The sequence below is a fragment of the Radiomyces spectabilis genome (genome assembly GCF_025331425.1).
Source record: "Radiomyces spectabilis strain NRRL 2753 chromosome Unknown BYT42scaffold_2, whole genome shotgun sequence".
In the NCBI taxonomy this organism is placed as follows: Eukaryota; Fungi; Mucoromycota; class Mucoromycetes; order Mucorales; family Radiomycetaceae; genus Radiomyces; species Radiomyces spectabilis.
In genome coordinates this window covers 131,115-143,939 of record NW_026251927.1, presented here as the reverse complement: position 1 = coordinate 143,939, position 12,825 = coordinate 131,115, and the positions used below count along the sequence as shown (strand labels likewise).

Sequence of the window (12,825 nt, the reverse complement as noted above, 5' to 3'; positions counted from 1 at the left end):
GTTTCCTTTTTTGGACTGCATCTGTAGCCGCGTAACCGTCAGCAACAAGAAAAGAATTTGACTCAATCGGAAGCTCCATGGGGCAAAAAAAAAATTTGTACCGCCGGTTTGCAAAAAAAAGATTTCCGATCAATCCTCTTATGATTTCATTGCACTTGGATTCCCTTTATTTACCTTTTGCATAATGCGCAGCACTGCTTTATTAGGCCCAAATCGCCCCAAATATAGCTTTTTCATCTGATAAGCAGTCCAAAGTCTTACTAATACCATCCTTCTTATCACTTCTTCCCCCCTCTTTTTGCCCTGCCTACCTTTCTACTTCTTATTATACTTGAGACATATTGAATCAAATTATGTGATCATAAACCATGCACGAAAATCTTCATTTAAAACCGCATCGCCAAATGGGCAGCCTGGGTAAAATCGAAAATGATCCATGGAAAACGACCGAATCGCCCCTCACTGGGGGACACAACAACAGCAGCCCTGTGGATTAGTAATGTTGCGGAGATTCCTTTACTGTTATCCTGTCAGCCAATCAAGACGTATGACAGTCACTTGCTTCTTGCGAATTTGTGTTCTCGACCCCCGCGGGACAAGTCTGAAACAATGGGCACATGGTTCAAGTAGCCACTCTGAAACATCGATCTCCCAATACGTTAAAATTGACAAATTTTTTACATTTGCGTAATACTTTCACGTTAGCATCAACTGAATTAAGACCATACCAAGCTGCTTAGTATTTTTTTTAACCAGAAAATAATGCTCAATGGCGCAAAAAATCATATCAACAAAAACTGGGTAAAAGAATTCGCATGTATTCTGTAATTTTGGAATTCGAAAGGCAACATGACGTTCGTTGCCTTTTTACCTTTTAACCTTTTATCCTTGATTTCATTTTCGAAGTTTCCTTTTTCTTATTCATATCGAGATACAAGGATTGTTTTTGTATGTTCTAATGGACCTTTTCCGTACATAATGCATGAATTAGGTGTCATTCGTCGTCAGCAGTCACAATACAATTGCCTAGTTTCAAACGATGACGATAAATTTCTAAAGAAGCATATCATATCGAACACTAGTAACTTCCATTAATGGATTATGAAAGAAAGTTGAGACTTGAATAGCACAGTGGACAAATTCTGGGAGTAGCATACATCATTAACTTACCCTGAGGGCAAACATGATATGGGATCAGCGATAGTTGATCATGATAAAGTAACTCTCGAGTTTTCCCGATTGGCGCCTGTTCTTGGGTCAGTTTCTTTTTGCATTTTACTGGTCATTCGTTATTTTTCAGTGATCAAACGGGTTTGATGAAAATTGAACATCACAGTCAAGTCCCGATTCCATAGTTTATAGCCGTGAATCCGAGATGAAGCGTAAGCAAACGTATTAAAATCGATTGACGAGAGGCTCTTTAAATGATTCTGTAGTTTTTCCGCGTATTGGCATCTTGACTCGAAGTGTATGATATACAGTGCTCGCCCTGGCCGTTTGATAGCATGTCTCTTGGTCAATCAGAATGCAGTGGCCTATAGGAATACCTTTTGTCAATCGGAGCGAGGGTGTTAGGTACCGGATATCCAGAACCTTAATCTTCTACTGCAGGCCTCTTTTGCGACCCGGAAACATCTTACTTGGGTAATACCCACTCCCACAATATCTGTTTGCTGGGTTACATAAAATGGCAAATCTTTTCCGTTTAATTGCTTGAAAGGTCAGATATCAAGATTCACGACTAGCCTCCAGAGATCATGTTTGCTGAATCCTTTAGCGCTTTTCTTTGGTTCAAGCTCTTGAGTTTCGGAGTAAGCCTTGGAGTTCGCGTCTGGTCTGAGAACGACAACCCTTACGACGCGTGCGTAGACGCTGCATCAGGCGAGGTCTAAAAAATGTATCCTACCTAGCCAACTGGGTTTGATTCCACCTTCGAGTGGCGCAATGCGGTCATCAGAAGCACTGATTAAGCTTTTGCAGATTCACGATGTTTTTACCTCTCTCGCAGCAGGCTGCATCATGGCACCTCCCTGCTTTCCGCTTTCGCCCATCTGCTGTCCCCAGAGTTGCTCTATTCTCGCAACTTTCGCAGTGAGTTCTGACGCCTATTAGCTCCTTTAGCCTCTTGTCCATTCGCCTATTTCGCCCATTAATTGGAACCACTTCTGGTCCACGTCGATGGATCCTTCGGTACATAATTTTATGATTCCGCGCCATCCACACCAAGCTACCTGCGACGGCCACTCCGCATGGCATTCTTCCCGATCCTTTCCCCAGCGCTATCTGTTAATTATGTCACAATTCAGTGGATACCTTAGCCCATTCCTTGGTCACCTGTCCAGTCCTCTGGTCAGTCTAGACTCGTACTTGGAACCCCTTTTTCAGTGTGATCCGGAAGCCACGGTCGTGGTTGCTTTTCTCACGTCACTCGACTGGAATTTACTTTCCATCATACTCCTAACACAAATACACTACGACTATCCACTGCACTTTTCTGGCTATTTGGCGCGCCTACTGTGCCTTCATTTTCGATGCTGTTCCTTTCCAAACCGATCTTGTTACTCGTTCTGCTTGATCCAGACACCTTCGACTGAGGCTAACACCCCCGTCGCCTTTCCATTTCTTCCGTCTCTGTACTGTACGTTTCCCTTTAATCTTTTTTCTTCCACTCTTTCCTTTCGCCAGAGATACAAACTTTGAATAACAGGACTGATGGCCGCGAATCCATGCCTTGTCCTAAGATAATGATGAAGTGGGAACTGCTGATCGTATGCAACCATTTAAAAAATTGAGAAGCAGTCGAAAATGATCCTGGCACATGGTTACCGGTGTGGACTTGTTAGGTATGGCGCTGGGAGGAAGCGGTTCACAACCCTTTCCATTTGCATGATAAATGAGCTCAGATGTCTGGATAAATTCCTCGACATCGAATGCATCTATGGTCGATAGTCGTTCCGCTGTTGTTGGGGATCCAGCATTTTGTATAAGCTCGCCAAAAGTCTGTTTGCTCTGTATTCCGAAGATAGAGCGACTGTTGACGCACAGGATCGCTGACTTGCGCTTGCTCGATGAGTCTCTTCACGACAGTCATTTCAATCAAACCCTTCTTGTTAGTAGCGATGTTTCCAGGATCGCCTTTATATATTTCAAAGCTAAGAAGCCAAAAAGCGTAGACACATCCGAAATCCGCGATGACATCCTTCAGATGGCCATAAATGATGTTCACTGTGATCGCGCCGGTGGGTACAGAACCTCGTTCCTTAGAAAGAAAACTCGATGGTATCATCGCTAGCAAAAGGTATATCAGCTTACTTACTGTGAGTTCGCCTTGGCATAAAAAAAAAAAAAGATCGAATAACGATATATCATGCCTTGCTTTCGAATGATGGTGTATACTGTATATGCAGTCGTTGATCTTGGTGTACAATCACTGTACGGTCGTCTGGACTTTGAAAACTCTGACATGAACCGACCGATTCCCATAAACAAAAATCTCCAACGTAAGTCCCTGAAAATTGGCTTCTTAATGCTTACGGCAAATTCTGACAACAAAATTCATATATGACCAGTTTCAAGATTCTTCGTCGAAGAATTGCCTGGGTGTTGAGCAAGTGGCTCACGGAAGACACTGATGCTGATGGTCGAATGGTTGTCTATGTACGAGGCTCTTTTGCAGATGATGGGAGAGGGTGAAGAATTTGTTGTGCACATAACATCGGCGCAAACCTTTAAATGGCCCTTGATGATTGAGGACTTTGACATTAGTCTTTTGTCACCAATATTTGGATCGTATCATGGATGGACTGCTCCGTGTTTTAGCCGTTGGTGGGAGAATCGGACACTGTGATGAAGCTTGGTTCCGATCTCACTATCACTATCGTCAGGGATCGTGCCGGCCGTGAGGTGAGCCAAACCTCTTTTTCTCTTTTTAAAGGTTGCGTAACAGGACAAAGTTTAATGACGTACAATCCTCACAGACAATACTCTACGCTTCGAAAATCATCCAGTTGCTGATGCCATTGTGGGAGTGCGGTCAAAGTGAGTCTCTATTCTAGTAAGCTCTTATTTGTCATGTTTACAAAGATCACTGCTGTACATTGGGATTCTTATTCCTCAATCGTGATTCAGGCTGATTCTCTCTTTTTCTTTTACAGATTTCGAAGAGCAAGCCGTTCAGTTGTTTCATTATTTTATTACAATGATCCCATCCGCAGTGGATCGTACAAAGGTAATTCGCTCTTTATCTGACCGGGTGTGCATGTTTTTTGAGACCAAGTAATATTATCCAGCGCATGTTTATTTACTGGAAGATGCACTTGACCTGTAATGGACTTGTTGCAATGTGGATGAACCTATTCGCAACATACAGCTATCCTCGCTATTTACGAGCGCCATTCGTTTGACGGATTACGATACAGAAAACCCGCGCAAAATCTTTTAAAGATACTGAGAGCTATCTTTTATTGGATCATTAATTAGCGTGTTCAAGTAAAATCTAAAAAAGATAAAAGTTTTTTTTTTTTTCATGTGTATTAAGCCCAACGTGATGACAGCAATATGTATCTGCGTTACTTTCGCACATAGTATATTATGTTATGAACTCACCTGAAGAAGTGGCGTCTAGTATTGGACAGACAAGAATAGCAAGCTTGATTATGTCGTTTGACATTTAATAACAGTGGGCGATATTCTTGTTTGTTTCTTAGATGTATACTTACGCATTAATGACCTACATGTCTCTGTTTGCATGGTTGGCTACACGATGCTAATATCATGGCCCCATTTACCACCGCCGCTGGACAACAACTCGATCCTACGGCGGCTGATTTTCTGTGGCGATGTCCTGAGTAAATGAATAACTAAGGTGCTTTGTCGCCGTACAACGCGGGGTGGGCCACTCCGATAGGTCCAGCGGTCGAGATAGTCGAAAGAATTTGTCTTGTACCCAGTTAAAGAAATGTTGGGAAATTCGATCCCAAAATTTATGTAGTGCGTGCCCTGACAAGTCAGATAGATCAAAAAATATTGGAAAATAACGCGTGGTTAAATTATGCAGTCAAACGGAACAGCATAGCAAAATTTGGGATTATAAACGTACCTGCCAGTTGCCCGGAGGAACCAAGCAACTGTGCAGGACGGACTACGCATCGCATGTTCAACGGTGTAGAGCACACTCCAGAAGAGTGGATGGTCGGTGGTTGATGAACTATTGTATGAGGGTCATTAGTTATACGAGTTTTATTTTTGAGTATCAACGGCCATGAGCCCACTTTCAATTCAGCACAAAAAAAAAAAATGACAATCTCGGAAGAAAAGAAGATGTGAGCAAGCCTCAAAAGAGACAACTGCAATGCATAGTAGAGAAAAAACAATTAGGGCGACAATGCAAGAAGCCATCTGGAATTACCATTGACAGTCATTGTTTGATGTATCATTCTTTTTTACATTTCCAATATGGAAATTAGAAGCAGGCGAAAAACGGACACAAGGCACGCTTAGTTATGTAAACGGCATAATCGGTAATCCATAGTGCAGCGGATTCTATGTAAGTTGGTTGATTGGCAGTCGCTGATGCAGCTGTTTCTGGCTTGTTAAGCAATTTTACTGAATATAACATTGCATCATCTACTTCCTATAACAGATAAGAGAAGCGGAATAATGTCCTGGTTATTTTCAATGGCACCACATATTGATTTCCAGTAGTCAACGGAATGAACTTTGGCTTTCAGATAGGGTTGCCCAATTTTTCTTTGTCTATACAGAAATATGATGACAAGTGGATGAGTGTTGAAGCAACCGCATTCTTAAAGCCACTGTACGCACTTCTTTTGCGCAACATGCTGTATTACAGTAACAGATATGCAGCAGTTCAGGCACACATAGTTCGATTTATTTTGACCCAATTTCCGTGACATCGGCAACTCTCCAAGTCTAATAGGTTTTCGTCGTATGAACTCCATCGTTTTCAGTATCAAGGAACGATCGATTCATAAATCCCTAGTAATGCTGTAGCGATACTTTATTTGCGGATACATCTTGGTGCAAAGTGGCTGGCTAATGTCGATAAAGGTTGGTGGTGTTTAAATATGGTATTTATCCGAATGAAAGCATAAGATAGAGCGTTGTAAACTCCCTGTCAAACTATTTTGCCGCGCATGAATTGTCGGTTTGCCCCTGGAGCTTTATTGTTCCATTGACGAAATCGTTGGCTGAGAATGATGCGGCGTTCTGATTGGCTAATTTCCTGAATACAGACGATTGACACTTTCTCCTGTTCACAATCATGGCGAGCAAAACGCGTTCGACCCTCACACTGTATCCATGCATAGCTTTTTCTAACGACAGAAAAAAATGCAAAATGAAGGGTTCCCTATAAAATCTTTGTGCGAGAAATTACGAAGCCTTTTTTTCACTATTATTGTCACATCGTTCTTCCCACTTTTTTTTTCATCGATGCAATCCGCCGTATTACCTTCCTTTGACAATTCCACGGGATTCATTGCTAGCAGCACTGGTTTGCTGTCGTTGGCCTTGTTTTTACGTTACATTTATCGACGCTTTACATCACCGATGGCTCACGCGCCAATCGCTTCTGCGGATAATTTCTGGACGTCCTATCTCGGGCTTGTCCCACCACCAAGTGATACAGAAGAAATAGATCATTTATCGCGTATGTTGATCCAAATCGGTCAAGATCCCCGTCAATCGCCTGTCAGCGTATGCTGGTCCGTTACCGGTACACCACTTGTATTTGTAAACACACTCAAAGGAATCAAGGACGTCCTGGTTGACGGTCAAACCAAACCAAAGGCAAAAGGAGCCACCCCCAATGTCCAACGTGGTGATCTGATTCGCAAAATTCAAAATCTTGTGTTTGGAGGAAAAAGTATCAATAACACTGTAGGCGAGGTACGATACCAACTTTTGATTTATATTTGCTCATCGCTATGACCGCTTACACGATTTTCGATCATAGGAGTGGCGCTGGAGACGACACATCCTCTTGCCACCTTTTCAGCCACGCCAACTGGTCCCGAATCTGTTGCCTTATGTTGCCAAGCGAGCAGGCCAGTTGATGCTTACCTTTCAAAAAAGCGCTCACCAAAGGACAGCCATCGAACTGGATGAAGTATTCATGGACATGACAATGGATGTCATTAATTATTATTTGTACGGACGAAGTGATTTGAACTATGATATGGTGGGCGGACGATCCAATCTCAAGGTAAGCATAGTCGCGCTTTTTATAATTTTTCTGGGCAATCGCTGATCACTCAACTATTGCGGTATTGTTTTGCACAGAATGAGCATCATCACCTGGGTTTAGGGTTCCAATCACCTTTGGCGTGGCTTCCGTTCGGATTGAACGAAACAAAGTGGGCTCAAAGATCTTATCGAAAATCACGGGAACTGTTGAAGGAATTTATTCGAGACTCACTTGCTAAAGCATTGGAGAAGCAGCAGGAGGACAGTGAGCAAGACACTAGACGTACCTTTCATTCGGTTGCGGCGGCGGCCGTGGCCAGCGGTCGATACGATGCGGACAGGGAGGATTTGGTGAACGATCTGCTGTCGTTGACGTTTGCAGGATACGATACGACGGCTCATACGCTTGCGTTTTGCATGTCAGAATTGGCGCGACATCCGGAATTACAAGCCTCTTTATTCGAACAAGTGAGACAAGTGCTTGGTCCGCCTCCCGTTGAACCATCGTCGATTACAGCAGAGAAGCTGGCCAAAATGCCTTTGGTAACCGCTGTGTATCGGGAAACATTGCGTAAATACCCTGCGGTGGCACTGATCCCGGCCCACGTGAACCATGACACGGTGGTGGATGGTGTGATGGTTCCTGCTGGGGCTGAAATTTGGTGCAATGTGCGTGGTTTACAAATGAATCCAGCCATGTTTCCTGATCCTAACAAGTTTGATCCTACGCGCTGGTTACGTCCCGACGATCTTGATAAGGAAAACAGTTTTGATAATCTGACGCACGATAGCCACACCAACCAAGCCGCTGTGACACCCGACCAACAATACAATTTCCCGGATCTCTCTTTTACACTCGGAAACCACGCGTGCCTCGGTAAAAATCTGGCCATCCTTGAACTACGTACTGTGATTGCATGCACGGTCAATCAATTTACTTTGTCGTTGCAGAAAGGCAACGTGATCGACACCAAAATCGTATTGACAACAAAACCACGCCACGGTGTTTGGGTTCACTTGACGGAAAGAGAGTAATTGCAACAGACGATAATACCAGTGTTCTTTTCACTCATCTAGACTTTTTATGACGATTATTATCTTTTTTTTTTGTACGATCTATGCCATCTTTCATCTTGTAACCGTTTATGTGTTCGTAATAGAGAAAGGAAAAAAAAAGGTTGAAACAATTCATTAAACGCATGAAGAAAACCCAATTTTCTCCTGATCTGTTCCGGAATGGTGCTCGAATCTGCCATGGAACGTTTCCACAATGTTCCAAGGGTCGTATCACAGGACCAAATGACCGCGGGTCTGAAAAAAACCTTACTTCTGCTGCTTGTGACATGGCGATTTTAACAAAACGAATAAATGGTCAATAGCAAAGCATTTTCACGTGAATAAAAAAATAATATAGCCTATGATGTATGCCATACAATTTCAGTATGACATCCCACTTGAACAGGGAATTCAGGCACCCAATGGTAGCTATAAAGATGACAAGGGATTTTTTATTTTTGAAGGTTTGACTGGGATTTCCTGACTGCAGGTCATTGGGACTATCTTTATCATGTTCCGACTGTGGAAATTAGGCAGTGACCGAATTTAGACAAGTTGGTGCAGCGCTTTGATAATCTCAGTTTTTCTGTTGGACGACGATCGTTTGGATTCTCTTTTTGACAGCGGACCATGGCGGACGACACAGAACCTCGTTTCCTGATTCATCAGGCGACTCATTTGTTTCTTACGGAACCTGTCTATTTTCAAGTCATTCAAATGAACAATGCTTCTTTTGTGTGGGTTGGTCGAAATCAGGCCAAACTCAGTGACTTGTCTGTAGCTGTGCCCAGTTTGAGAAATCAAGTAGGTGGATGGACATGTTCACAGCAAGTATGCACAATGCTAAATTTGAATCTGTGATAGTCGATACCTTCGGCCACCACCGTTCTCGGCAACGATGTGAGTGAAGTGAGCCGAAATATAGCACGTCGCCTTGGTAAGTTGGCAGGGTCCGGTAAAACCGAAGGTGGTTATCACTTGGTTTCTTTTTTTTCCTAATGTTGGGATGATAGCTTTGAAATATGAACAACAGTTCTATGTCAGTTTGGATATTGGCGATAAAGATGATCTTTTGAATGCGTTTGTCGAAAAGAAACTGATGATCTTGGTGAAATCCATACTATCATGAATCTCCTGGTGACATTCCTATCGAAAAAAAAAAAAAAAACGAAACGCAAACGCAAATGTACTCAAAGGGAAAGGAGAAAAAAAACGATCATTTTACAAACACAAACACTTCGGGTTCTCCTTTTTGTCCAAATTGGTTAACCGAGGAAAGAGGTATGAAACCTGACTCCAAGTTCACATGCAGTGCTTTGTAAATTGTCAAAAAAAGCTTTATTATATTCCTTGCTTCTATTTTATTCCTTTCTCTTTTTCGTTTTGTTGAATCATCCTTTACCGCCCTACCGTGAACTTCGTTTTTCCCCCTAGCCGTCTTATTTTCCTGTCTTCTCTTTTTTTTCCCGAGTCTTTTTTTTTTTGTTCCTATTATATTAAATGAAATTTCCTGTTATTTCTTGGGTATACCTTATCGCTGTTCTGCTATGTTCCTTACGGGCGTGTTATTTATACTGGTCGTCGACACATGAACTGAGAGGAGCCGCTCCTGGTTTATTTTGGCCACAGAGGCTAACCACACAACCCACATACATGTCATCTACCATGAAGAGGAACGATTCCCTCACGATTGGATCGGAGCCCGATCATTTATTCTATTTCATACAGGCAAAGATCGAATATTATAGCCCTGTTACAAGATCATACTCATTAACGACAAGTCATCTGTTTTTTAGATCTCTGATCTTCATTTGTCAAAGTTTCGAGCCAAAGGGCATACTCTGCATTTTCTACATTTCATTCAGTCCGTATTACCTGTTGTCAAGTACGTTGGAAACTGATGGATCTTTTTTTTTTTTTACTTGGTTCCCATGCATGAATTTTGAACTTTTCTTTCTGGGTTCTCAACTTGGTTAGACCTCGTTTTGTGGTTGTCACGGGAGATTTGACGGATGCAAAAGACCAGAAGCGCATTACATCACACCAATACATAGAAGAATGGTTGGTCTACAGAAACGCCATTGATCAGGGAGCCAACAATACCCAGTGGTACGATATGCGAGGCAACCATGACTGTTTCGACCTGCCTTCATGGGAATCACGGGTCAACATGTACCGGGAATACGGCCAAAGTGGTTTATTAACTGAAGAGGGTCAGGGGCTGTACACATGGCAGGTGAATGAACATTACGGTCAATATCAATTTGTCGCCATTGACGCATGGTAAAGTGTGAGAGCGATTGCTAAAACGCGACAAAAAATCTCCGAGAAAAAAAACAATGGGACAAATTGAATGACTGAGTTTCATTTAGTCCGAAACGAGGTCCGTCCCGTCCCTTGAATTTTTTTGGTTACCTGACCTCCGCCACCATGGACCGGTTCGCCCACGCTTTACTATCCTCATGGTATAACCATACCTTTGTGGTAAGTGGATGCTGCTTTTTAGGCCCTCTTCAATTCAACTGACATGATTGACAAAAGTTTTCACATTATCCGACGACGACCATGGTCTTTGGGGTATCAAGTCAAGGATACCGACTTCGTGATTTGGCTCGACATTACAGTGTGTACTTCTGTGGTCATTTTCATCGACTTGCGGCTGGTAAGATTTGCAATAAAATGGATTACTGGCCATGATCTAACCGATCCATCTTGTCAAGCAGGTTTGGGTGACATGTTGCAGGGATATGACACGACGACCGACACTTTAGAGTTGGAAGTCATTGACATGAAAGATCATGGTGTTTATCGTATTGTTGCAGTGGATCATGATTTGATCTCGTTTACAGATGTCCGACTTCCTGTTAAGCAGATGAGAAAGAGTGGTGGCTCCATCACACCGTTGACAGCTGATCATCAAATCCTCTGGCCACCCAAAGTTCAGATACCACCTGCTGTCCTGATCACCAATCCCAAAGATGCTCGATACACCATTAAACATAAAGAGCCCATCCATCGAATCAAAGACAGCACCCATATCCGGTTTCTTGTCTTTACAGACGTTTCACCTCAAGATTTGACGATTTCTGTGACCCTGGACGGCGTACTCTTGGAAACCTCATTCCTCTCTTTTGTTGGCAACGATACGTTACCTCTGTGGACCTTGCCATGGGAACCGGACCGTCTCGCTCCTCGTCAACAGCACGTATTGAAAATTCAGGTCAGGACAAGCCAAGGTGTATCAGGATCTTCATCCATTGTGTTCCGGGTGGACGGCATGAGAAGTAATATTGGCGGTGGTGTCAGCGAATGGATTATTTCGACACACATGACGACATATGTAAGTAGTCGGAGTTTGCCAGCATGGGGGAGGGATCAGACAATAGAAAGAAAAAAGAAACCGAATCAACATTGATGCATGTTATAGTTTCAATGTGTTTCATTTCTCACCATCACGGCCATGCTCAGTTTATTACTGATCCCCAAGTTTTACATGCATTTCCATGCACAACGTCAAGCAACCCAAGTCTCGGAAAAAACGACGCCTCTCAGCCGCAGTCGCAGAATTTTGTCTCAAATCCATGACATTGATCAGCAAACGTTGCCGACACTCTATAATCGCTTACGACGATGGATCTTTATATGGGCATTGCGATTCCTTCGTTTCCCAGAGACTCAACCCTACGTCTGGTTTACTACTTTTATTCTTCTTCTAGCCATGATGACATTGCCATGGTTCCGTGCCGAGTTTATTCCTTCAGGCGCCACTGCAGGAGAACGTTACGGAACCTTTTACATGTATGGACTGGTGTTTGAGAACGAATGGGTACCTATTGCCGATTCGTGGATGTATGCTTGCGAACAGATTCTGCTGAACGGTGCCTCCTTTTTCATGCTGTTTGTGTGGCGATCGACGACATCGCATGATATCTATTGTTACGGCTCACCAAAGGCGCATACTGGGAAACCGAGACGCCAATTGAATGAATATGCGTGGTTCAAGGGACTGGAGGTCATTTATTGGTTGTGGCGATTGTCCGAAGTTGTGGCGCTAGCGTCATTCTATGGCGGTGTGTGGCCAACATTGATCCAAAACATGCTGGTCCCGTGGCTGATCTACGTCGGTGCGATTCTGGGATGGGGAACGGGCGGACTTTTTTCCTCTGCGGCTTCCCGTCGACTCCGAATGCAAGACTGTGAAATTTGCCAACAGCATCGACATTCCGAAACTTACGATTCCAAATCAGACCAATTCTCGATGCTCATGTCAGATGAGGATCGGTGTCGTGTGAACATTCTATTATCCGAAGAATCCACCAGTGGCAGTTCGGCTTCTTCGACGTATGTGAGTCCAAAAGCCAAGAGCCGAAAAAAGAAGAATCCCAAGAGTGCGCTGTAACTATGATAGTTTTTTTTTCGGCCTCTCAAAAGCTAATTTTCGAAAATTGGATAAGGAAAAAAACAACGACTTTGTGTTCACCTAAGAAACAATAAAAAAAAGTACCTAATTGCCCGGTCGTTGAATTAACCTAAATCTTTTTTTTTTTTTTTTTTTTTTTACTT

The 12,825-nt window shown here is 43.0% G+C and overlaps 5 protein-coding genes across 5 annotated transcripts; all 5 read left to right on the top strand.

The window, feature by feature from the left end:
• Nucleotides 1-1,724: 1,724 nt before the first annotated feature.
• Nucleotides 1,725-2,903, top strand: BYT42DRAFT_172645 (uncharacterized protein). Its single transcript, XM_051562373.1, has 3 exons — nucleotides 1,725-1,897; nucleotides 1,981-2,638; nucleotides 2,708-2,903. Coding segments are annotated over exons 2-3 (462 nt in total). The 5' UTR covers nucleotides 1,725-1,897; nucleotides 1,981-2,178; the 3' UTR covers nucleotides 2,710-2,903.
• A 658-nt stretch (nucleotides 2,904-3,561) lies between these two features.
• Nucleotides 3,562-4,441, top strand: BYT42DRAFT_542509 (uncharacterized protein; the record flags this gene model as incomplete). The annotated part of the gene is made up of 5 exons (XM_051565618.1): nucleotides 3,562-3,657; nucleotides 3,820-3,903; nucleotides 3,978-4,038; nucleotides 4,155-4,228; nucleotides 4,370-4,441. The coding sequence occupies 5 exons, from the start codon at nucleotides 3,562-3,564 to the stop codon at nucleotides 4,439-4,441; spliced, it is 387 nt and encodes a 128-aa protein (XP_051426797.1).
• Nucleotides 4,442-6,453: 2,012 nt separating this feature from the next.
• BYT42DRAFT_610130 (cytochrome P450) lies at nucleotides 6,454-8,241 on the top strand (the record flags this gene model as incomplete). Its single annotated transcript, XM_051571366.1, has 3 exons — nucleotides 6,454-6,909; nucleotides 6,977-7,225; nucleotides 7,303-8,241. 3 exons carry the CDS (start codon nucleotides 6,454-6,456, stop codon nucleotides 8,239-8,241), a joined length of 1,644 nt encoding a protein of 547 aa, XP_051426796.1.
• A 651-nt stretch (nucleotides 8,242-8,892) lies between these two features.
• On the top strand, nucleotides 8,893-9,391 carry BYT42DRAFT_489224 (uncharacterized protein; the record flags this gene model as incomplete). Its single annotated transcript, XM_051563920.1, has 3 exons — nucleotides 8,893-9,066; nucleotides 9,127-9,190; nucleotides 9,276-9,391. 3 exons carry the CDS (start codon nucleotides 8,893-8,895, stop codon nucleotides 9,389-9,391), a joined length of 354 nt encoding a protein of 117 aa, XP_051426795.1.
• A 121-nt stretch (nucleotides 9,392-9,512) lies between these two features.
• BYT42DRAFT_172308 (Metallo-dependent phosphatase-like protein) lies at nucleotides 9,513-12,796 on the top strand. The gene is made up of 7 exons (XM_051562372.1): nucleotides 9,513-9,990; nucleotides 10,059-10,147; nucleotides 10,240-10,545; nucleotides 10,635-10,746; nucleotides 10,804-10,924; nucleotides 10,986-11,602; nucleotides 11,690-12,796. Exons 1-7 carry the CDS (start codon nucleotides 9,763-9,765, stop codon nucleotides 12,659-12,661), a joined length of 2,445 nt encoding a protein of 814 aa, XP_051426794.1. The 5' UTR covers nucleotides 9,513-9,762; the 3' UTR covers nucleotides 12,662-12,796.
• Nucleotides 12,797-12,825: the final 29 nt, after the last annotated feature.

Excerpts from the sequence above, each read along its gene's own strand:
- BYT42DRAFT_172645 (XM_051562373.1), top strand. The coding sequence starts at position 2,179 with ATGGATCCTTCGGTACATAATTTTATGATTCCGCGCCATCCACACCAA.
- BYT42DRAFT_172308 (XM_051562372.1), top strand. The coding sequence starts at position 9,763 with ATGAAATTTCCTGTTATTTCTTGGGTATACCTTATCGCTGTTCTGCTA. Across the intron at positions 10,148-10,239 it reads TCCGTATTACCTGTTGTCAA|ACCTCGTTTTGTGGTTGTCA; the intron begins GTACGTTGGAAA and ends CAACTTGGTTAG. Across the intron at positions 10,747-10,803 it reads GGTATAACCATACCTTTGTG|TTTTCACATTATCCGACGAC; the intron begins GTAAGTGGATGC and ends GATTGACAAAAG.